Source organism: Pipistrellus kuhlii, unplaced genomic scaffold (assembly GCF_014108245.1).
Source record: "Pipistrellus kuhlii isolate mPipKuh1 unplaced genomic scaffold, mPipKuh1.p scaffold_m20_p_3, whole genome shotgun sequence".
Classification (NCBI taxonomy): Eukaryota; Metazoa; Chordata; class Mammalia; order Chiroptera; family Vespertilionidae; genus Pipistrellus; species Pipistrellus kuhlii.
Window position 1 is genome coordinate 36,699,038 of NW_023425529.1, and position 20,148 is coordinate 36,719,185.

General features: G+C 37.4%; 1 protein-coding gene across 10 annotated transcripts in view; it reads left to right on the forward strand.

Moving 5' to 3' along the window:
- Positions 1 to 20,148, forward strand: part of PPHLN1 (periphilin 1) — a 99,221-nt gene that overhangs the window by 25,246 nt on the left and 53,827 nt on the right. For all 10 annotated transcript variants that reach the window (XM_045587923.1, XM_036455111.2, XM_036455114.2 and 7 more), the window contains one exon: positions 13,920 to 14,131. In XM_045587923.1, the coding sequence (XP_045443879.1) occupies positions 13,920 to 14,131 (212 nt within the window). The remainder of the gene's footprint in view (positions 1 to 13,919; positions 14,132 to 20,148) is intronic.

Here is a 20,148-nt window from a genome sequence, read left to right on the forward strand (position 1 = left end):
AGTGTAAAGATGTGGTTTTGTGGAAAGGGCTCTGGACTTGGTCATCAAACTTCTAATCACAACTCTGCTGCAAGACATTTGTTTTTGTGGGTAGTGTAGAATAAAAGGTAATGTGGGAACTCCCTTCACTTAAGTCACAGCATCCTGGTTCTAAAATTTCCACATTTAAAAGAAGATACATGAGGGTTATATTTATTCTTAACTTTTTACTAATAGCTGCTTTTTTCAAATGATTCCCACAATCTTAATTCCTTTTTGAAGTTCATGTTGACTAGAAAAATGAAGTAGTCAGTATTTTGTGTGGAATATTTGTGTTGGATGTGGGAAGGAAAGAAAAATGAAGTTCCAGATAAGAAGTGAAATGCTGTCTTTCTTCCCTTTCTTCTCTCCTCTTACATCCCTGCCTCCTCCTTTACTCTTAACTGGTAAACGTACACCTGCTTAAACTTAGGGGTCCATCACAGTTTGTCTGGTTTGACTGATGTGATGGCATGGAATTACCTTGAGGGGATGCATATTAATAGGTGAGAATTCTGAGCTTTATAAATTGGCTTTTGCAACCAACATTCAAGGTAAATATAGTGCAGATAGTTTCAAGACTACATTCTGAGGAATGGTGCATTATAGGGCACTAGTTCTTCCCATATTCTGTTCTCCGGGTAACTTTGCCTCCTGCGTGTGTCCAGCATTATGGCTGAAATATTTGTGATACAGCTGAAGAGCCTGTCCCAACTCATTTTTTTTTTTTTACAATAAAAAATATTAGTTTAGTTAAATATGGCTTTAAAAAAATCATATAGTCAGCATTCCTCTTTTTGATTTGCCTGATAATTAATTGTATTGAACCCATTATATCATACATTTATCCTCATTTTCAACATAGCTAAAAACATAGTTTGGAGACTTTATATGTAGGTTTTCTTGTGTAAATGGAATTTTGCAGTAGTCTCAGTGCAAAGTTTCTACCCTCTGATTTTTGAAATGGCATTAAAAATGTGCCCCAGTTTCTACTATCTTATTGCTATTTAGCATGTTTTAGGGTAATTGTTATAATAAACAAAATTCTTTCTTTAAAATCAGGATGATACTTGCATAAAGAAAGTTATACCAGTTGATGTTGATGTTGATGTAATTTTATAAATAATCATGAGTGTTAGGACTAACATTTTTTTTTTTTTAAATCCTCATCCTGGGATTGTTTTTCACTGTTTCTAGGGAGAGGGAAGGAAGGAGAGAGAAACATTGATGTGAGAGAGAAATATCACATCCATTAGTTGTCTCCTGTATACACCCAAATAGGGATTGAATCCACAACCTGGGTATGTCCCTGACTGGGAATTGAACCCATGACCCTTTAGTACATAGGATGATGCTCTAACCTACTTTACCACACTGGCCAAGGAAGGACTAACACATTTTAGAATATATGTATATATTTTTATAAGTATTAGAGAAGAAGGGAAGGGAGGGAGGAGAGAGAAAGAGGGAGGGAGGGAGGGAGAGAGAGGGAGGAGAGAGAGAAAGACAGACAGACATCAGTGATAAGAGAGAATCATTGATTGGCTGCCTCCTGCATGCCCTATATTTGGGGATTGAGCCTGCAATCTGGGCATATGTCCTTGGCCAAGATCGAACCCAGAGGCTGATGCTCTATGCACTGAGCAAAACAAGCTAGGGCGGGACTAACACATTTTAAAAATAAAAATAGTATACATAAAGTGATACTTCTATCAATTGATAATTTCCCTTTTAATTTTTCTGGGAAAACTAATAATCTACAGAGGTTTCATGTTTTGCATTTTAAATACTCATTGACAGTTTATGTGGCTTTGTTTTAGTTTGTACAGTTTTTCTGGAAACCGTTCTATAGTTAAGAATGTCAAGCTTAAATTTATTTTACTTCTGTGATTTTAGTTGTTTTTTGTTAAAATGGGATTTAATATCTGAAATAAATTTAAGGAATCTTAATGATCAAGAAACCTTAGAGTATTTCAAATGAAGGGTTAGAGTCAATAGCAATCCAAAGATACCTTCAGGAATTTAGGGCATATGAAGCCAGGCTAGTCTATTTCCAGTTTACCCTGCTCTTTTGTGGCCCTTTGAGGTTTCAACTCTCCTTCCCTGGTAAGGTCTGGACTTTAGTTTTATATTATAATCCTTTGAAGCTATCAAAATTATTTCTCAACTTTTCATCCTTTCAGCTGCTGCTCCTGAGATTGGCAGGTACATATAGGGAAAAGCAGCCCCTAAAAGAAAAGCCCTGCTCTCTGGGCTTTCTGCTCCTCTTATTGATTCCATAGTCTTTTACTGAATTTTTAGCTCTGATGACTGAGCAGTTTGCTAAAAAAAAATTTGTCTGGTTTTTCTACATTTTTTTTTTTTTTTATTAGCAGTCAACTTAGTTCTTAATTTTTGGATGTAGAAGTATTCCTTTTTTCTTGTTTTTTAAATATTTTATTGATATTAGAGAGGAAGAGGGAGAGGGAGAGGAGAAGGGAGGGAGGGAGGGAGGGAGGAAAGGGAGGGAGGGGGAGAAAGGGAGGGAGGGGGGGGAGAGAGAGAGAGAGAGAGAGAGAGAAAGAAACATCAGTGATAGAGAGAGAGAGAGAGAGAGAGAGAGAGAGAGAGAGAGAAAGAAAGAAAGAAACATCAGTGATAAGAGTCATTGATTAACTGCCTTCTTCATGCTCCTAGCGTGGATCCAGTCCACAACTTGGGCGTGTGCCCTGACCGGGAATGGAACTGTGATCTTCTGGTTCATACATAGGCTGATGCTCAACCACTGAGCCATGCTGGCCAGGATAGAAGTATTTCTTAAATGTAGCAGTGGTGTTTTGTTGAAGTATTAGGTCTAGTAATAATTAATGTCGTTTTCTAATACTTTTTAAAATCGAATTTATTTAAACAATACAACAAAATTTAATCAACAATATAGTTGCCGTTGTTTTCTACTACTTGTGTCCAACGCCCAGGAAGCATTTTAATCCCTCTGTTGTAAAATTCTTGTGATTTTGATGCAAAAAATTCGGTCAATGCATTTTTGAGGCATTCTTCATTATTAAATTTTTTTCCAAGAAGAAAGTTTTGCAAAGAACGAAACAAATGGTAATCGGAAGGGGCAATATCAGGAGAATATGCAGGTTGAGGGAGAACTTCCCATTCCAACTGGCGCAGTTTTTCAGCAGTGATTCTTACAGTATGCGGTCGTGCGTTATCGTGGTGAAGAATTACGCCCTTCCGATTAATCAGCGCGGGTTCTTTTTCTCTTAGAGCTTGGGCTAACCTTTCCAATTGGGCACTATACACTGCACTTGTAATGGTTTGGTTAGATGGTAAAAGTTCATAATGAAGAATTCCTTTAAAATTCCACCAAACACACAACATCACTTTTTTCGCATGCAAGTCAGGTTTTGGCGTGGGCTGCGGAGCCTCATTTTTGTCCAACCATTGAGGCCGCCTTTTCAGATTAACATACAGCACCCATTCTTCATCTCCGGTAACAATTTGCTCTAAAAACAGCAAACGGTTTTGACGAGAGAGGAGCGAACTGCAAATTGTGACTCTTTGATTACGGTTGTTGTCGGTCAACTCATGAGGAACCCATTTTCCAAACTTTTGGACTTTGCCAAGTGCACGCAATTGATTGGAAATTGTTTTTTGTGAACAATTTAAAGTTGTCGCAAGCTCTTGTTGGGTAATTTGAGGATTTTGCACCAAAAGAGCTTGAAGAGCTTCTTGATCAAAACTGGACACACGGCCTCGACCACTCTTGTCATCTAACAAAAAATTTCCCTCGCGAAATTTCTCAAACCAACGCTGGCATTTTCTGGCGCTAACTGCATCTTGACCAAGAGCACTACAGATGTTTTTGCAGCCTCACTTGCTTTTCTTCCTAATTGGAACTCGTAAAGCATGCAGTGCCGAATATGCTCTTCATCCGCCATCTTCTTAGCCCTAGTTTTGCAACAAAAACCAAACCAAACACAAACTTTTTCAAGCAAAACTTGTTAATTGCACTTAACACGTTCTGTAGATACCACGTGTTTGAAGGTTATGTCAATACAAGTCAATGCCAAGCAAGATTTTAAACGAATGTTAAAAAACGACATTAATTATTACTAGACCCGATAGTAGAAATTGTGGTGAGCCTTGAGGTATTGGTATCTTTAGCTTGAACTTTATGAAATATAAGTATTTTTATTTATTTATTTTAAACCTAGTAATTATCAACAATCATTTGTTGATTGATTGATTGATTGGTTGATTTCAGAGAGGAAGGGAGAGGGGGAGAGAGAGAAATGCCAATGATGAGAGAGAATCATTGATTGGCTACTTCCTGCATTCCCCCTGGGCATTTGTCCTGACTGGGAATCGAACCCAGAACCCTTCAGTCCACAGGCCAATGTTATGTCCACTGAGCCAAACCAGCTAGGGCTAAGTATTTTTAAATGAAATATAAAAAATTTAATAGCCGAAACCGGTTTGGCTCAGTCGTAGAGCGTCGGTCTGCGGACTGAAAGGTCCCGGGTTCGATTCCGGTCAGGGGCATGTACCTTGGTTGCGGGCACTTCCCCAGTAGGGGGTGTGCAAGAGGCAGCTGGTCTATGTTTCTCTATCATCGACGTTTCTAGCTCTCTATCTCTCTCCCTTCCTCTCTGTAAAAAATCAATAAAATATATTAAAAAAAATTTAATAGAAAAATATCTTGCCGAAACTACTTTGGCTCAGCGGTAGAGCGTCGGTCTGTGGACTGAGAGGTCCTGGGTTCGATTCCCGTCAAGGGCATGTACTTTGGTTGCGGGCACATCCCCGGTGGGCGGTGTGCAGGAGGCAGCTGGTCAATGTTTCTCTCTCATTGACGTTTCTAGCTCTCTATCTCTCTCCCTTCCTCTTTGAAAAAATCAATAAAATATATTTTAAAAAAATTAGAAAATGTCTTAAATGGTAGTATAGAATTAAAACCATTAGTGAGTTGCACAGAAGAACAAAGGAAGACTTAAAATTTTTCTACTAATAACCATTTTGTGTTTATTTGTTCTTTAGTCATTTGATAGTGTTTAGTTGCATAGATACAGTAGCAGACTCCAAAGATTTAAGAAAAAGTATGGGAGAAAAACAATATTTTTATTATAAAGGGTTATTTTTTAATGTTTTATTTATAAAAAGCTGTGAATCTGTTCACTGACTTTTCCTAGAGAGTAGGCAAAAAGAATCATCATACTTGGAAGTGATGTTGAAGGTTAAGAGTTGCTCTGTTAATCTGCTTCCCCACCTCTCCCGTCTCCCCCGAAAAAATCAAGTCAAAGAGCAGGATTCTCAACAGCAGCTGATTTGCTACAATACATATTTGTTCTTCAAAGAAGGCGCTAGTAAGTGAATTCTTCTCAAAGTTTTGGGTCTCTGCAGTAAGAGAACAAAGAAGAATTGTCTCCCCAAAATACAGTCTTCATTCTTCTTTCATTAAAATCATGTTTCTTTCAAAAAAAAGAGTTGCTGTGTTAAGATAGCATTTTTCTGAATAATGGAAAAATAAATAGTAAAAATTAGGAAGTTGGATGATTTCTTGGAAGATTTGCCTTTGCAGACAGATTATCCTGAATTGTAGGAACCTGATCAGGTTGCACTGATTTCTTAGTGATCCTCTGGGAAGCTGACCTGACACCAGATGATAGTAGTTGAAATTGACAAGGCTGATTTCTTTTGGGCTTATCATGAATCCTATGCTATTTGTATGCTCAAAAGAAATCATTAAAAGGTACTAAAGATTTTCTGACAGTAGTTGGTCTCACAGTTTGTGTTTTCGTAAAGTAAATATTAGTCAAAATTATTTCCTCAAAGATTAAAAATTCTGTTCATTTCTTTAAAAAATCCTTTCAGGTCATGTTAAATAAGGAACGATATTTTTTCTGTATCACATTTTTAGAAGAAATAGGTACTCTTCTTTTTAATAAGCATACATAAATTACACATCAAGGAGTAGAGCTTCATGAATTACCATAAGTATAACCATAATTTTGTTAAGAAATAGAATATTACTTGTATCCAGAAGCTTCTTTATACCCCTGCTCAATTACTTTCCTCCTCCTCCCTATAGGTGATCATTATTCTCACAAAGCAATATTAATAGTCAATGGGAAAAATTACATTTGTGACTTTTACAATTTTTTGTCAAAACAAACATGTCAGTTAGAAATGATAAATCTAAATACTCATTAGAAACAATGAGAGTTAAAGAGTTTTATTTTTTTGTACAAAGCTTATTAGAGTGGTGCCATCTCACTGTATAACATCTTTTTTATGCCTTGGTGAATTGTCATACTGCATTCTAAGGTTGGATCAGTTTCCAACATTTATCTTTGCCTTTAAATTGTGAAATATCTCTGAGAGTTCCTTTAAGTGAAGAATTTTGTTTGTCTCTCTTCCTTTGGCACATTTCATTCTTTTGGTCACAGTCTTTTTTTTTTTGTTAATCCTCGCCTGAGAATATTTTTCCATTGACTTTTATTAGTTTTTATCATTATTATTATTATTATTTTTATTTTTAATATTTTTTTATTGATTTTTTACAGAGATGAAGGGAGAGAGATAGAGAGCTAGAAACGTCGATGAGAGAGAAACACCGACCAGCCGCCTTCTGCCCCCCCCTCCCCTCCCCACCGGGGATGTGCCCGCAACCAACATACTTGCCCCTGACCGGAATCGAACCTGGGACCCTTCAGTCCGCAGACCGACGCTCTACCACTGAGCCAAACCGGCTTCGGCTATCATTATTATTTTTAAAAATATATTTATTTTATAGTAACTTGTTTCCTCTACATACCATTTTTAAAATAGATTTTTATTGATTTCAGAGAGGACAGGAGAGAGAGAAACTTCAGTGATGTGAGAGAATCATTGATTGGCTGCCTCCTTCATGTCCCCCCCGCTGGGGATTGAGCCCACAATGTGGGCATGTGCCCTTGATCAGAATTGAACCTGTGACCCTTCAGTCCATAGGCCGATGCTCTATCCATTGAGCCAAACTGGCTAGGACTCCATTGATTTTTAGTGAAAGTGGAAATGAGGTAGGAGAGACAAAGAGAAAGAAACATTGATGTGAGAGAGAGAGACATAAATTGGTTGCCTCCCACAGGTGCCCTGTAACTGAGGTACATGCCCTTAACTGGAATTGAATCCAGGACCCTTCAATCCTCAGGCTCTATCCACTGAACCAAACTGGCTAGGGCTCACTTTCGTCTTTTATGTCAATAAGTTTGCCTTCAGTAGTTGCCTCAGGTTACAGTACCTTGAAGGTAAATACTGTCAACATTCTCATAGTCAGCTATTTTTTCTATAACTCCTTTTATGTTCAGTTTGAATTGTACTCTTATCGTTATCACTTTTGTATTTCTTGGCTGCACCTTTGTATCCCATTAGTTGTGCAGTCAAAATGTCATATCTTCAGACTACTGATTGCCACATATCCCCATTTATACCACCCTGTCCTCCTCTTTGTACTCACTGATAAATTTCCAGGATCCCATTCCTTCTTCCTTGATGATTATAATTTCTGGCTCACCGTCTTCCCCTCCATTCTTTTCTATTCTGATTTGATGATAACCTTTAACACTAGGTTGGGATTGGTTTTATGTTTTTCAGTTCTTATCTTTAGCTATCTGCAGGCATGGTCAGATCCTAGCCTCTTTCATGGGCTCTTAGTTTCTGCTTTTGACTTAGTGCAGTGGTCGGCAAACTGCGGCTCGCGAGCCACATACAGCTCTTTGGCCCCTTGAGTTTTTAGCAAAGGCCAGCTTAGGAGTACCCTAATTAAGTTAATAACAGTGTACCTACCTATATAATTTAAGTTTAAAAAATTTGGCTCTCAAAGAAATTTCAATCATTGTACTGTTGATATTTGGCTCTGTTGACTAATGAGTTTGCTGACCACTGACTTAGCAATATCCTTATATACAGTGCTTACATGTTAGTGAGATTCTCTATTTGGAGAACCTTATCAATTTTCTGTGCATAAAAATCACCTGGACGGTCTTGTTAAAGCCCAGAATCCTGGTCTCACAGAAATTCTGATTCAGTAGTTGGGATTCAATGCCCCTTAATGGGCATTTCTATCTCCTTCAGGTAATGCTGATGCAAGCCTGGAGATTGCATTTTGAGGAACACTGCTCTACTTAGTACTTTCCCTCAAAGGGTAAAGATCAAAACTTTCTACTCTGCCTCAAGCTTCTTTGTTTCACATTCTTACTTTGTTTACCTCCTATTGATGACTTCTAGAATTACTTTACTGAGATAAAGCCCTCTGAGATGAGATTTCTCATATTTTTCTTTTGGAAATAAGAATTTTCCTCTTTATCCTTTTCATTTTCTTCTCTTCTTTCCTTCAGTGCCATTCTCTTCTGTTTGTCTCATTTTCTCCTGTTGATTTTTGGCTTCTTATCAGTAACATTCTTGTCTCTTAAATTATGAGTTTTTCCTTCTACAGAAAATTAACCCTTTTTCTCCATTTCCAGATGTGATCAAATAAGTTCCTTCCCTCAAAATATTGTCGCACTTCTCTCTCTTCTTCCCTCTGTCAAATTTTATTGACAGAAAAGTAATGGCTTAAAAAAAAAATCTTAATTTTTTCTAATGTGCTTTGATTTCCAAAGCTTCACTGGACAACTCACTCGTTGGACAAATGACTCCTAGGTCTTAAATGCAGAGGTCTCTTTCAGCTTCTGCAGTATTTGATAATATTCTCTTTTCCCTTTTAATAATTTCCTTCCTATGCTTTTTAGTCACTGTCTTTAAATATTTTTCACTGTCCTGACTACTCTGTTCTTGTTTGCATAATATCCTTTAATTCTGCTCTGCTTTTACTTGAAGCTTGGAATACATTTTCCACCACCTAAATTTGTGCTGTTCAAAATGGGGACCACTAACTGAATGTGCCTATTGAGCACTTGAAATATGGCAGTTCACACAGATGTTCTGTAAGTATAAAATACACAAATTTTCAAGTTTTATAATGAAAAAGAGAATATAGCCTGGACAGTGTAGCTCAGTTGGTTGGAGCATTGACCCATACACCAAAAGGGCACAAATTTGACTCTGGATTTCCCGTGAGGGCACGTGCGGGTTTGATCCCAGGTTGGGGTACATACAAGAGGTATCCTATTGCTGTTTCCCTCACATCAGTGTTTCTCTTCCTTTGTCTCTCCTTCTCCCCATCTCTCTCAAATCAGTAAAACATATTTCTGGGTAAGGATTAAAAAAATAAGAGAATATTAAATATCTCACCAAAATTTTAATATTTATTACATGTTGATAATGTTTTGAATAAGTTGGGTTAAGTAAAAAATACTATAATTTCACCTATGGTTCTTTACTTTTCAAATGTGGTTAGTATATTTCAGGCTTGAAACAATGTTGATCTAAATTTCATCTTTATTTATTTATTTATTTTACTATAAATGTGTATTGAACTGAAATGAACTGAAATGCTATCAAGGTTGCAGTAAATCTCGAGTCCAAGTGGTGCTTTCGGATCTTTCCGGGTCTCTGAAGTTCCACTTAAAACCTCAGAACACTGGGCAAGTTTGCTAATCACTTAAAAGTCTCAGAGGAGTATCTAAACTCCCATTAAAGCAAAAATATCATCAATGTCATCTGTGTCCTTATTGCTTCTTGATGTATTTTGTTTAGTTATTTGCATCATTGTCCATGAATTCCTTTCATTTTCATTGCTTCCTGTAAGGTTTTCATGATTTTGTTTCTCCTTTGTTTGTATGACAGGATTTGAAGCTCTGCTACTCAAGAGATGCTTACTGTTAGCATAGAGATTAGTTTTATAAACTGCTCGGTGTGAGTCTCCGTTTACTGATATCTGTAGAACTCTGAGTCCCTTGAGTTGGCTGCAACTTTCTCTGTGGTTTTCTCTGTCTCAGTAAATACTTATTCTGTGATCTTCTTAGTCTCCAATGATGCTTTGAAGTTTTAAAAACTTACAGGTTTTCCATATAATATACATTTTTCTTCTGAATTACAGTACTAGCCCTCTGGAACATTTAGGTCCCATTTTCCCTGTCTAATACTAAGCTTCAGAGTCAGGGTAGCTCTTAGTTCTTTTCATATATTGGAATGTAGGTATAGATGTAAAAAATATATGTACACACACATGAATAAATGATGGCTAATATTGCCACTTTATCAAAGAGGATACTTATGTTAGAGGATACCAATTGTGATGTGTTTGTGTGTGTGTGTGCGTGTGTGTGTGTGTGTGTGTGTGTGTGTGTGTTCTTGCGCTTAAATTTTCACCCAAGGTTATTTTTCCATTGATTTTTAGAGCTAGTAGCAGGGATGGGGTGAGGCAGAAAGAGGAACATCAATGTTGGTTGCCTCCAGCATGTTCCCTGAGCCTGCAACCGAAGTGCTTTACCCTTCAGTCCTCGGGTTGACACACTGTCCACTGAGCCAAACCAGATGGGCCCAATTGTGATGTTTTTGCTTAATGCTATTGGCAATAGGAGAAGTTGATGTGAAGGGGGGGAGACATTACTTTGCTCTGAGATATTAAAATCTGACATGTATTTTTCCCAAGTGTATCCAGGCCACAGATAGTTCTGAACTGTTTATTCCATTGTGATTTTACTGCCATCTGGTGTCAGGACCAGGAAACTGTAACTCAGAGTTTCTTTCCTTTTCTCTCAATATGGGCCTGCTCTTCTGTATTCTCAAAAGTTAACAGTGAGAGCTCATTTTATTTCAGTCTGTGAGACCTTTCTTCTCCCCTTGGAGCACTCTTCCCTGGGCTCTCTTGATAACTCACCCATTTCCTTCAGGTTTCTGTGACCATCTTTCATTTTCAGACTGCCCAGTTCTCTCGCAGGTGGTAGTTTTCTAGCCCCAAATTCTGGACCTTCTATTCTTTTTATCCTTTGTTTTCATCCATACACAAGGCTTAAATACTACTTTTCTACGGACAAATTGATTGTTATAACCAAAATCTCTTCGGGTCTTTGCATCAGTATCTCTAGTTGCCTACCAAGAGGTTATTTGAGGTTTCGAATTATCATGTTTGAATCTAAGATGTGGATTCCCCCATGCCATCCCTACTTCTCATAGTTTTCTTTTCTCATTTCAATAACCCATCAACGCCAGAATTCTGGGGATCAGCTTAACATTTCCTGCCACACTTATTACATTTATCATGTGCCATTGAATCTTCCAAGGTGTCTTCTTGTACATGTTAAGTTTGTGACTCCTTTTTTGCTCTGCTCTACCTAAGCTATCATTCTGTCTAGCCTGGACTGAGTAGGTTACCAGTTAGTTTCTCTGCATCCACTCTTTATTGTATTTACATGTTTTATTTTTATTTTTTAATATTAGCCTTTCTTAACTAACCCGGGAGTCCTGTGGTGGGATAGACTACATGCATTTGGCTCACCATTAGGTTCCCAGCACCTGGTGCAGTTCCTAAAACCTGTGTGATACCTGTACAGCCACTCTGGCTCTCACCAATGTTAATGTGACTCCTGTAGTTTAGTGATTAAACTTGAATATATTAGAATTTCTTTATTTTAGTATTTTGTTCAAGTTCATTAATAATGAGTTTTTAATTTTTTTTTGCTCAGAGAAACTTAAGTGTATCTATAAAGGCAATATATTTTGGATATTAATCAGGTAATGACAACAACCTACTTACATATCGGGGAGTGCCAGTCAATATGCTGAAATTAGTTTTAGCATTGGAAATTTCATGCCATTGCTTTGTCTTTTAGCATTCTTCTGAATTTAAATTTCTTTAATTTTTAAAAAATATATTTTTATTGATTTCAGAGAGGAAGGGAGAGGGAGAGAGAGAGACAGAAACATCAATAATGAGAATCAGTGATCAGCTGCCTGTTGCACGTCCCCCACTAGGGATCGAGCCCTTCCCCAGAATCGAACCTGGGACCCTTCAGTCTACAGGCTGACCCTCTATGCACTGAGCCAAATCAGCTAGGGCTAAAGTTTTTAATTTTAATATGAAGGTACATTTGCTAAATCTTCAATTAAAACCTGTCTGATTCCATGTGTTCTTTTAAATAGAAGCTCAAGACTTAATAGTTTAATAATTTTGATTTGTTTTATTTTTATTATTTTTTAATTGATTTCAGAGAGGAAGAGAGAGAAAAAAACATCAATGATGAGAGAGAGTCTTTGATCAGCTGCCTCTTGCATGACCCACATTGGGGATGGAGCCCACAACCTGGGCATATTCCCTGACCTGGAATCAAACTGTGACCTCCTAGTTCATAGGTTGGTGCTCAACCTCTGAGGCACGTTGGCCAAGCTGCTTAGTGTTTTAAAGATAGTTTTGATTTTATAAAGTTTTGCTAGTTAGGCTTGTTTCCTACATTGAGTTAATGATATTACTTAATAAAGAAGTTTAATCCTATCTAATAAAAGAGTAATATGCAAATTGACTGTACCTCCACTAGACCCACAAACCATGCCCACCAGCCAATCAGGAGTATGAAAATTAACTGAACCAAGATGATTGCGGCCATGGAACGAGCAGGAGGCTTGGGTTTCCCCGGCAATGGTGGAAGCCAAGCTTCCTGCACACCAGCTGGCCCCCACTCATGCACCAGGCCTCTATCTTATCTAAAAAGAGAGTAATATGCAGATTGACCATCACTCCAATACACAAGAGGGCTGGCCACCACAAGATGTCCAGGAGTGGAGGGCAGTTGGGAGGGATAAGGCCATTAGGGGAGGGCAGTTGTGAGTGATCAGACCAGGGGGAGAGGGCAGTTGGGAGGGACCAGGCCTGCGTGGGAGGGCAGTTAGGGGTGACCAGGCCAGCAGGGGAGAGCGATTGGGGGGCGACCAGGCCTGCAGGAGAGGGAAGTTGGGGGTGACCAGGCCTGTAGGGGAGGGCAGTTAGGGGTGACAAGGCCTGCAGGGAAGGGCAGTTAGGGGTGACCAGGCCTGCAAGGGAGGGCAGTTAGAGGCAATCAGGCTGGCAGGGTAGCGATTAGGGGGTGATCAGGCTGTTAGGCAGAAGTGGTTAGGGACAATCAGGAAGGCAGACAGGCAAATGGTTGGGAGCCAGCAGTCCTGGATTGTGAGAGGGATGTCCGACTACCTGTTTAGGCCTGATCCTACTGGGATCAGGCCTAAACAGGCAGTTGGATATCCCTCGAGGAGTCCCAGATTGGAGAGGGTGCAGGCTGGGCTGAGGGACCTCTAGTTTGTAAAAATAAAAGTTATTATAAAAAGTTGGTTTTTAGAGATAAGAATATGGATTTAGAAAACAATGATTTAATAAGCATATATCAGGGTTTCTCAGCCTTATCATTATTAATGTTTTTGGTGAAATAGTTTATTGTTGTGTATATGGGAGCTATAATGGGCATTGTAGGGTTTAGCAATATCCTTGATCTCTACCCACCAGTGGTAGCCCTTCCTCTCTAATTGTGATAACAGACATGATTGTAAGTATAGCCAAATTGTCCTGTGGGGGCAAAATTTCACCATTTGAAAATCAGTATATACTGTACTTGGAAGGCGATAATAAGCCATGAAGTATCTCATTTGGGAAGTCTTTGACCTCCTTTAGGTGTCTGAGAATATGGTAGCTGGATGGTCTATTGTTAATGGCAAAAAGAAATAGAAGCTATATGACTGTATTGTTTTCACATTTTGAAATTACTGTGCTTGCTTAGAATAAAGTAACTTTTACACTTACCACCTGGTTCTATCCCAAACTGAAAAAATGATGCATTCTAAAACATATTTCAGTGATAAAGTTTCATTTTGTGGGCTGACTTAAGAAGTTAGGTGGTGGTAGAAAAGGGAACCAAGATTACTTGAAGAGTAGCTGATATTCAGAGCTTTTGCCATTTGTGGATATGTGGGGTAAAGGATATAATTAACCTCTTTTCTTTTCAAAGGGACATGAGAGATGGCTTTAGAAGAAAAAGTTTCCACACTTCCCATTATATGAGAGACCGGTCTCCTCATAAAAGAGAAACTCCGTTTTTAAGAGAATCACCTGTTGGCAGAAAGGATTCTCCACACAGCAGATCTGGCTCCAGTGTCAGTAGTAGAAGCTACTCTCCAGAAAGAAGCAAAACTTACTCTTTCCATCAGTCTCAACATAGAAGTATGTGTTTTAAAAACTTTTCCTTTTTCTTTTACACTGATGAGAAAGTACTAACACAGATTGCCTTAGAGGTGCTGTAGAAGCTATCTATCTATCTATCTATCTATATATATATTTTAAACATTTTCTTTTTTAAATTTCACTTACAGAAAAATTGAAAGAATAGTTTAATGAACACCATACAAACACATACACAGGCACTCATTTTCTGAACCATTTCAAGTTACTTTTATTTCTTCAGCATTATAAGCATGTTGGAAGGTCATACATTCCTGATTTTCTGCAGTTTTGTGCTGTTCCAACCTCTTTAATCTTTTGTCACTAGCTAATATTTCTATATATCTGACAGCACATTTTTCATGAAAAATACCATTGGTTTTCTCTAAATATAAAGTATAGCCTTCTAGAATTTAGAGTTAAATCTACCTTTTGCAACATTCAATTTGTTTTCTTTAAATTTGGACAAGCATGACATTCTGTGCAATAATGTCATCCTGACTGAGTTGTGTAGTGTGTGTGGAAATAAATAAATGAAATCTTCCTGTATTATATTTCTAGACTCTATTACCTGCTCATTCACAAAAAATTGCATTCACAAAAACTTTCCTGTTGCCTTCTATATTCAAGGCACTGTGTTAGATAGAAAGCTGTCCCTGTCACCAAGGAACTAGAATATGTATATGTATTTTCTCCCAACTGATAACAACTTTATCAATTTGTAAATATATCATATGTAAAATATAATTGATACAAGAATCAGGATGTCATAAATAAGCTAACCTAACATGAGCAGGTCAAAATAAGAGAGATTCTCACTCTGGGGATGGGAGAATATGACATTTGGGCTTATCTTTCATTTCAGATTTCTGTAAGTGGAGAAGTATCTACTAGGTATAAGGAATTATAAGTAGAAAAATCAGAAAAGTATAGGATTTTTTTTTTTCCTTTTTAACTCCTTTTCTATTATGTGTTTTTTTCAAATAATAACATTTTTAGTTTGACAGTCTGTCTCCTGGGTGTTAAGATGGATGGAAAATCACTTCAGGTTATCAGAATGTCTCCATAGGAGCTGTTGTTGGATTCTTGTATTTAAGAAACATTTATCAATTGTTTACTATTTTCAGAGCTAGATAGAGTAGGGCTTCCAAAAATTTTTTTTAATTACATGTGTATGAATGGTCTGAGTGCTTAAAATGTTTTCAGAATAGTTCCAGGAAACAGTTTTGTTCTGGAGTTCAGTGTTCACAGTCTGATATTCTCTCCCTCACTCCCATCACCCTTTTCTCCATGAAGGAGAAAAGCTATCTGAAAGTTGCTCACCCGCACAGCCAGAAATATCCAGAATTAGCCAGATACCTTCTAGGAACATAGTTTTTGTATGTATATGACTTAAATTCAAATCTATTAATGATTTGATTAAGAGGAGGAAAGTATCATGGGAAACTGATTATGAAGCCTTTCAAACAAAACATGAATAAAATGGAGGCTTGAACTTCTTACTTGACAGCTTATAGTTATTTCTGATAGTTATTGGTGAGTTAGCTAATGCTCTAAACCACATGTGTCAAACACAAGGCCCGCGGGCCAAATCCGTCCCGCCAGGCCTTGCAATGTGGCCCGCATCGCGCTGTCATCACTGCACTCTGCTGCGTTTCCATCACAGTGACAGTTTATGACTGTTCAGTAAACCATTCGGCCCGCGATTTAGGCTGGATTTTAGATTTTGGCCCCTTCTCTGATTGAGTTCGACACCCCTACAAACCATTGAGCATGCTGGCCATGGCTGGGCTGAACTGTTAAATGTTTTTCTATGCTCCTTTCATGTAAATGGTTTTCAGAGTAGTAGCATAAGATCATCTGTCAAAAAGATAATGAAATCTTGTTTTGATCAGTAAATGGGAAAAGTAATGATTAATTTACATATTTATGATACCAACTTATGCTTTAAACCTAATTGTAACAAATATTGATAGCATCTTACCTTGCTTTTCTTAAAAAAAGGACTGAGAAAGTGTCCTTCAATGATCAGTCATTTAAACTGGGTTAATTAGCAATATTGTATTAATTTAGTTTTCTAATTAAATAATTTTGCCATAGATTTTATTTTTAATTTTTAAATTACTTTAAATTCTATTTTTTTCATATATCTTTATTGATTTCAGAGAGGAAGGGAGAGGGAGATAGAGAGAGAAACATCAATGATAAGAATCCTTGATCAGCTGAGACCGGTTTGGCTCAATGGATAGAGCGTCAGCTTGGGGACTAAAAGGTCCCAGGTTCGATTCCGGTCAAGGACATGTACCTTGGTTGCGGGCATATCCCCGGTGGGGGGTGTGCAGGAGGCAGCTGATCGATGACTCTCTCTCATCGATGTTTCTAGCTCTCTTTCTCTCTCCCTTCCTCTCTGTACAAAATCAATAAAAATAAAATAAAATAAAAAGAATCCTTGATCAGCTGCCTCCTGCACACCCTGTACTAGAGATTGAGCCTGCAACCTGGGCATGTGCCCTTGACCGGAATTGAACCTGGGACCATTCAGTCCACAGGCTGCTGCTCTATCCACTGAGCTAAACCAGCTAGGGTTTGCCATGGATATAAAATGTATAAATAACAGGTAAAAATAATTTTGCTAATTTTACCATTTTGCTAATTCTTTAACTTTTTTTTTTGCTTTTTATTCATACTTTTCAGAGTAATTTTAGTTATTTTAATAATCACTTATTAGTTTGGCCATAGTAACCATTTTTTTATTAAAAATTGCTTTTCAGTTACAGTTGAAATTCAATATTATATTAGTTTCAGGTGTTTAGCACTGTGGTTAGAAATTTATATTATATAACTTGTGAAGTAGACTGACTGATATAATTGTAGTACCTACCTCTGGCACATGGTAACCATTTAAGGACTAATTATTCATAATTCTTCTGTGCATTTAATGTCTGTTATGTGCTTAATTATAAGCCACAGAATGATTTTTACTCCTTTTTCATCTCAACTAGTTATTTCCCATTTTGAGCTTATACATGTGCACACGAACACACACGTGCACACATGCATTTAATTAAATTTATTTTACTTGGCTTTTTGGGTTAAACCTATGGAACTTTGTTCTGCTTTAGACTGATTATCCTCCTAAATCAAATTGTTTTTATGATGTGCTTCATGTATAAGACTTCTGCTTATAACTTAATTGGACTAATCTGTTCAGAGCTGTGCCTACCATATTATTTTTTGTTCCTACCATGCCACCAGTGTGGGTTGTCCTAGTTAACCTCATTTCCTTTTCCTTTGTTTATGAGACTGTTCTAGTTAAAATTGTTTTGAATATTTTTTTAAAATATGTTTTTATTGACTTTTTAGAGAGAGAGGAGAAGGAGAGAGGGATGGAGAGATAGAAACATCAATGAGAGAGAGACATCATGCTCCTGCAGCTTCCCCCACTGGGGATTGAGCCTGCAACCTGGACACGTGCCCTGACCACCGGAATCGAACCATGACCTCTTGGTTTATAGATTGATGCTCAACCACCAAGCCACACCAGTCGGGCTTGAATACTTTTACTTGAAGTTTATTTTTATTCTAATTAATCTGACCAAACATCTCCCCATTCGTCAGCTCTCTGGGATATTTACTTTCCCATTTGACTCCCCCTTTTCAAATGAATCCTATTCTTTTCCTAGCTTAACTTTTATCTTTTGTTTAGGATTATAGCATTGTAATACACCAGAGATCACTAAGTTTAGTCACTTATACCCAGTGAGTAAAGTACTTCCTGTGATGTTTAATGTATCACAATCTAGCCTTTCCATCTTTGTATAGCTCACTTTAATAAAAACAATTAAAATAATTTCTTTTAATGTGTACATAATGCTATTTATCTTAAACCTATAAAGATAATATTTTTTTAAAAATATTGTAACCATTTATGTATTTGAGGAGTCCCATCATAATCTTCTTGATTTTTGTTTTTCAGGTATAAATATATTTAGTTCTTTCATCTGTTCCTTTTATTTGGCATGCTTTTTGGACCTTTTGCTGTGCTGATTTTTTTTCTGTTCCTTTCAAGTTCTGATGCCAGAAGTAAACTTTTATTTTGTCAACTGCATTGCATTACTGATCCTTACTGAAACTGTAGCCAATTGAAACCTAAACCATTTTCCTATATTTTATTCTTAAACAAAATGCTCTTCAGCTGTACTTTTTCTGCTGCAGTTGTTTGTGTGTAGTTAATACATTAAAAAATCTAGTTATGTTAAATTTCATCTAATTAACTTTGGCTTATAATTTTCTTCCATAGAGGTTTAAAAATCTCATTTAGTGATCCTTCCTGATCTCCAGTAGGGGACATCCAGAACGCAGCCAATCAATGATTCTTTATCATCATTGATGTCTCCCTCTCTCTCTCTCTCTCTCTCTCTCTCTCTCTCTCTCTCTCCATTTTGCTCTGAAACCCAACAAAAATATATTAAAAAAACATCAGTGTGAGAGAGAAACATTGATCTGTTGTCTCCCTTGCAGGCCCCAACCTCCTTTATTAGCAGCAAATAAATAGCTTTGTTTTATCTGCAAATGAAGTATGCATTATGTGTTTTATATTAATCATTAATGATTTTGTCGAGTAGTGTAAGATAAGGCCTAATACAGAAACTTTAAAGACCTCTCTCTGTGGACTTCAACCATTTATCTGCATTATTTGCTGCTATTCAACCAGCTGTGATTCCTAATCTTGTCTTTCTTTCACTTGTGGATTTCATGGAAGACTACTTTATTGAAATTCAAGTTACAAAGCATTTCCTCTATCAAAACAATGGCATAGACTCATAGAGATTGCCTTGCTTTTTTTTTTTTTTTTTTTTTTTAAACATTAGGGGCTTTGTGGTTCCTCCAATGATTATGTCAGTTGATTATAAATTGCCTCTTTGTTAATTCATTCTAAACATTTGCTATAGATTATAATGTCAACTTTATCAGTGATGCTCATATATGAATTAGGCAATGTGACATTTAGGTTGAATTTTTAAAATATCATTACTCTGGAAGATTTGGAAATTTATTGTTTTTATTGATCTGTGTCTGTTTTTCTTTATTTTTTAATTTTTTTTATTTTTAAAAATATTTTTTATTGATTTTTTACGAGAGGAATGGAGAGATATAGAGAGCTAGAAACTTCGATGAGAGAGAAACACCGACCAGCTGCCTCTTGCACACCCCCTACCAGGGATGTGCCTGCAACCAACGTACATGCCCCTGACCGGAATCGAACCTGGGACCTTTCGGTCTGCAGATCAACGCTCTACCACTGAGCCAAACCAGTTTCGGCTGTTTTTCTTTCTTTTTAAATCTTTATTGCTGAAAGTATTACCTATGTCCCTTCTTTCCCCCCCCCCCCCAATTGATTGACCCCTTCTAGCTCCTACCCCTGGCCTCTACCACCCTATTGTCTGTGTCCATGGGTTATGCATATATGCATAGCAGTTCTTTGGTTGAACATATGTCTGTTTTTTAGTTCTGACTTTGGGCCCACCCTCCCCTTATTTTCTTTTTTAATCCTCACCCGATGATATGCTTATGGACTTCTTCAGAGAGCCAGAGAAAAACATCAGTGTGAGAGAGAAACATTGATCTGTTGTCTCCCTTGCAGGCCCCAACCAGGAATCAAACCAACAACCTTTTGTTGTATGGGTTGATGCTCCAATCAACTGAGCGTTGTTTTATTTTTTAATATATTTTTGTTGGATTTCAGAGCAAAAGGGAGAGAGAGAGAGAGAGAAAGAGAAAGAGAGAGAGAGACATCAATGATGATAAAGAATCATTGATTGGCTGCGTTCTGGATGTCCCCTACTGGAGATCAGGAATTTGACCTCCTGGTTCATAGGCTGACACTCACCCACTGAGCCATACTGGTTGGGCTTTCCTTATTTTCTTGATCAGCAACAGTTATTACAAATAGAAGGTATTTTCAAGAAAGACTGTTATTTAATCTGTGCTTAATCTATTTTGAAGCATATCTAAGATAA